Below are 5,000 nucleotides of genomic sequence, written 5' to 3'. Positions count from 1 at the left end.
TAAGAGGAAGTGGGATCTTGTAAGATGACAGAGGCTTCTGGTTATGAAGGATTCCTGGGCCTATAAAGACTGGATGGTGCCCTTTTTCCGTGATCAGCATTAGATTGCGATAAGTGGTGAACGTGTAATAAAAATCAGCAATCAGAAAATTCGACTCCGAGGATACAGAACTTCTCAGGGTTTGAGCAAAATCGTTCGATATCAATCAGCTGTTGTTTCGTAGCGAGAAAGACGATTGGCTCTGGAAACAATGGCATTTCTCTGATCATGTCTTCCTTCCGCCCTTGTTGTTCTTCTTTTGCTTTCACTAAGACATGAAAGCTGAGGATCCCCAATTTTTATGGGTGAATCAGCATTCTGACGCTTCACTTCTCTGTTTAGGTTATAAACCTGTTTCTCGGAATATCGCCCGCCGATTCAATCTTCATGATTCCCCCTTTCTCGTATACAATGGCATGAACAACTTGTCTGGGAGGTAATTCTTTTCAATTTGTCTTTCAGAGAATCCCGGGTGCTCTTCATTGCTCCCTTTACTGTTTCCGTGGCTTTTCACTTTAACGACCTGCTCGCCATCCCCAAATATGTACTGCACTATGATCAGGGCTTGAGGCATTGTAGACGCTGCCAGTCTTGCACTTATCAGCAACTTTCGCAGCGAAGGTCACAGTAAGCTTTTGTTAGTGAAATACTGACGCTGTATGATGTACAGCACTTGCTTAGCAGGACAATCTTCAGGGTCTTCGTGCTTATGAAAGTTGCCATATTGGTCTGTCGAGTAGTAAAACGTTGGGGCACCCGTGCATTGCCAGGCACCCAGGTCATCGCACTTGACATCTGTAACATCCAAGAGATTTGAGGTGTCTACCACAAAAACGGTATTTTTAGAAATGTTTGTTGGAATTTGCGTGGAAATATACGTGCGGTCTGCACACTGCTGCAGAAGAATTTTAGCTGCTTCATCTGTGGATATTCCTTTTGTCATGCCCCACTTGTACACTGGCAATCGTCTGTCCCTTTCATAGAACCTGAGTTTGGCGATAGCTCAGAGAGATAAGCCATCGCTACTGTCATCATCACGTGCAATCTCAACAGCAACGTTACCTGAAGTTGAAAGATGAAGCGATAAATATTTACTAAGTGTCTGTTAAAATTGATGGCTAACTAATCCGCTATAATCATTCTAAAACGAGATGCTTCCGTGAAGCATACACTGGGTTGCCTGTGGTACGTGTTACAGAAAATGAGAAGGCACTGTGTGGTATTCAACTACAGCATTCCAGTCTCTGAAGAATAACAAATAAAAGAGAGCAGAAGGAAGTTTCCGGGATAGTCGATCGAGAATAAAATATTTACGACATGAAAACAACATTAATTTTGAACCGTGAATATAGAATATAAAAAGTTACGATCAGCGACAAACATTTTGGGAGATTTTTGCTGCGTTCAAATAAATCGCAAAATCGAAAGTGACATGGCCAGAATTCAGCGGGCGCCGTGATTAAGTTACCGCGGTATGTTTACTCGCCAAACAGTGAAGCATCTGTGTCAAATGATGGCAAGATACTGGGTTTTTGTAGGTTTCTTTTTTCTGTCAAGTGTTACAAAGTTTGACGATAAAATGAGCGAAGTCAAAACAAAGATCACAGTCGGCCAACCTTTGAGGTAATGACCATTTGTTTATGCAAAGTCAAAATTTACTCTCCAAGATGCGTACGACGTTATTTATCACCAGGTAATTCCATCATTTTGGAAATAGCAGATACTTTATTATTCATCGACGTCACAATTTTTCCCTGATTTTGGGGCCCATTTTGTTGAAACTCAAGCACGCTTCCAACAGGCCTGTGAACCCTTCCTGCTTACAGAGCAATACTAAAAAAATTCTCCCATAGCACCTTTCAACCTTAAGTTCGAAAATTCAATACACAACATGATATTATAATTCACAAAGGCAGAAAATACCACAGAATCCTTTTCCAGCGAAAAATTTATTGAAACAAACAACATATTTGCTCTTAGAGGCGAAAACCTCTTCCTATCTCATTGCGTGCGTGAAGACAAGAAACTCAATCGTGTCAAATTACCATGTACTTCAGGTTTCTTGAACAACCTTTTCCTTGAATAACATAAAAACTATCCAGTTAAGCTCGCATATCATAAAACATGATGAATTCATAAAGGCCACCTTTTCCAGCGAACAATTTTTTGACGCAAACAACATATTTGCTATTAGAGGCAAAAACCCCTTCTGTTTCATTACGTGCGTGCAGAGAAGAAACTCAGTCGTGTCAAATATGCGCAATATTGCAACAAACTAAATTTCAGGATCAAACCGTTTCCATGAAGAACCTTTTCCTTGAATAATGAAGCACAAAATAGATGACAACAGTATCCAATTGACTTGCCAGTATTGAGCTTCATAAGGGTATATTTTGTTTAAAGATCCACTAAAACGCCATTCGCGTTACATGACTTTCGACGCCATTGCCGGTTAAGTTTGTCATTCTACTGTGTCCACCAGAGAAATCTACGCATTTCCACTACCCTCTCTATCCTAAGAAAATACGAGCAGAAGGCTCTATGCACAAAGATACCACTTAGCAGGGGAGTGACAGGCAAGACTTTTACCGACACGGAAAAAAAAAAAAAATAGAAAAACACCCAACAAATTCCACCCTTTTTGCGACTGGGATTGCCATACGGCAACCCAGTAAATAGCTTTTAATAGTATCCAGTCTTCTTGCCTAATGTATATCACGGACTGAATTGTGATAGGCATATATTGCAAGTTGCAATAAATACGTTATGTAAAGTAATGTATTTATCACATGTTGTGATATATATTTAACCATCATCCTGCGAAATCGCGCGGAATATCATCTAATACTTAGCCGACGAGGTTGTAGGCCTAGTTGGCTAAAATCAGGTTATGATTCAACACATTAATGACAAAGCACAATTTTCTACCTTTTTTTGGGAAAAAAAAGCTGGAAAAACTACCCTTTTTCTTCGTGACACACAAGGAACACCAAACCGAGGAACACCAACATGACGTCTCCATACAAAGCTCCGTAAGGCCCGGGTTAAACGCCGTACTTCACAGGAGCCGAACTCAATTCAACTAATTTACATGAATTAAGTTCGTGTGAAGTACGGAGTTTGACCCAATTAAGTTCGACTGGTTTATTTGGATCGGCTGAGGCGTTCTTCACGGCCACTCCAGGCGGGAATAACGGCTGAAGATCGCCTTTGGGTCAAACGCCGATCTTCACATGAGCCGAACCAAATGCATAATCATGTTGATGTATGAGACAGTCTCGATCTCGGTTTTGCTATTTATTTTCGTGGTCGGTTAAAGTTCGGCTGAATTAAGTTCGACGTTTGACTCGACAGGCGAACTTAACTAGTTTGGGTCGACCTAAAGTGTAATTGAGTTCGGCTCATGTGAAGTACGGCGTTTAACCCGGGCCTAAAAGTGAGTAACATGTTTCGGTGAATAAATATACTTGAGACTTGGAGGAGTTATTTGTGTATTTTTTTTTATAACATTTCACCTTCTTGGCTTCTTTCTTTGAACTGTTTCGGATTTTATGTTTTTTATTGCGTGACAGTTAACACTCGTCAAGGTTGGGTGTGGTTTCTCTTGTGTAAACAATCACTTGAGTTCGCAAGCGCTTCTGCAAGACTACCATATCAAGTTTGTTTGTTGTGTGGCCTAGTGGCTCCTTTTCTCAGGCATGGACCTCCTTTTCCTGTCCTTAGGTAAAACTTAATTTAAGGAAGGCCTGTCCTGTAAACGATGCTCTGTCAATGCAAAGCGATGATCGCGTATCCTTTAGAACTCCTTACCGATTTGTTATTATATCTATAAATTCAAAGGCATATAGTTTTGATGCATTTCACTATGTTTCCTTTGCGTTTAGTTCTAATGTCCTACCTTGTTGATGTACTGCAAGGGGCCAGGATCCGTAGGGACGAGGTAAGTCAGTTGATACGTGCTCTGTGTAGATTGATCTTCGACGGCTAAAACGCGACAAAAGCCTTCCGGTCATTGTTATCGATCATTTCATAACTGACAAGCTGCTTCCGTGCAGGAAAATGTCCTTAAAATTGATTCAATACGGAGGCTGAAGGCTGAAAGACGAGGAACTCTGTTGCTTTTCTTAAGCGGAGAGGTTTTCAACTATTAAAGCTCTTTTGGTATCATTTCTTCTTGGCCTTTAACAATGTTCATCAAAAAGCGGTGCGGCGTTCATGGATGAGCGAACTCGGCATGCTTGAAAGAAAAGATCCCTGAAAATTGGAGCTTTTTTAGCAAATGTTGTTTTCTTTTAGGCAGCGTTTACACGAACGCGGTCTCACATCGACACGGTTTCATGACGCCGAAACCGCATCAGAATCGATGCGGTTTGGAAGTGTTTTCACGGAACCGTTTTCGCCAGAAAATCAAAGTCGTCATGTTGTAAGCGGGCGCTGCACTACGTGCTAAATTGAACAATACAAATTTCGCACCAAAATAGTAACCGTATTCAAATCGATGCAGTTTCGCTGTTTACACGACAGATGAAACCGCATCGTTTTGAAAACGCCCCACTTTTGGCGGCGGTTTCAAATCGACACTGTTTCGGTAACAATCTCGATTGGTGTCGTGTAAACTGAAGGTGTAACGGCATCGAAAACGATGCGGTTACAAATGAAACCTCTTTCGTGTAAACGCTGCCTTAATCGATCAGGCAGTGTATTTAGACTTTTAAACCGATCAACTGCGCAGCACCTTGTTTTAGAATACGGTACAGAAGAAAATCGATTTCTGTGCATCGAGGCAACAAGCATATTCGTTTTAATACAATCATAGGCAGCCCAAGCTCGCGTCACGAGAGATATAACTTCAGAACATTCCGCAGAGCAGGAGTTACGGCATGGTCAAAACATTCCGCAGAGCAGGAGTTACGGCATGCCGTAACTCCTGCTCTGCGGAATGTTTTGAAGTTATAGACCGT

The 5,000-nt window shown here is 41.4% G+C and overlaps 1 protein-coding gene across 1 annotated transcript in view; it reads left to right on the top strand.

Annotated features, from left to right (window-relative positions):
* Positions 1-3,621: 3,621 nt before the first annotated feature.
* LOC137997859 (xaa-Pro aminopeptidase 1-like) overlaps positions 3,622-5,000 on the top strand; it is a 51,322-nt gene continuing 49,943 nt past the window's right edge. Inside the window, exons 1-2 of the mRNA XM_068844163.1 lie at positions 3,622-3,762; positions 3,924-3,979. Of these exons, the coding sequence (XP_068700264.1) occupies positions 3,738-3,762; positions 3,924-3,979 (81 nt within the window). The 5' untranslated portion in view covers positions 3,622-3,737. The remainder of the gene's footprint in view (positions 3,763-3,923; positions 3,980-5,000) is intronic.

Source organism: Montipora foliosa, chromosome 1 (assembly GCF_036669935.1).
Source record: "Montipora foliosa isolate CH-2021 chromosome 1, ASM3666993v2, whole genome shotgun sequence".
Taxonomy (NCBI): domain Eukaryota; kingdom Metazoa; phylum Cnidaria; class Anthozoa; order Scleractinia; family Acroporidae; genus Montipora; species Montipora foliosa.
This window is presented reverse-complemented; position numbering and strand designations above follow the sequence as displayed.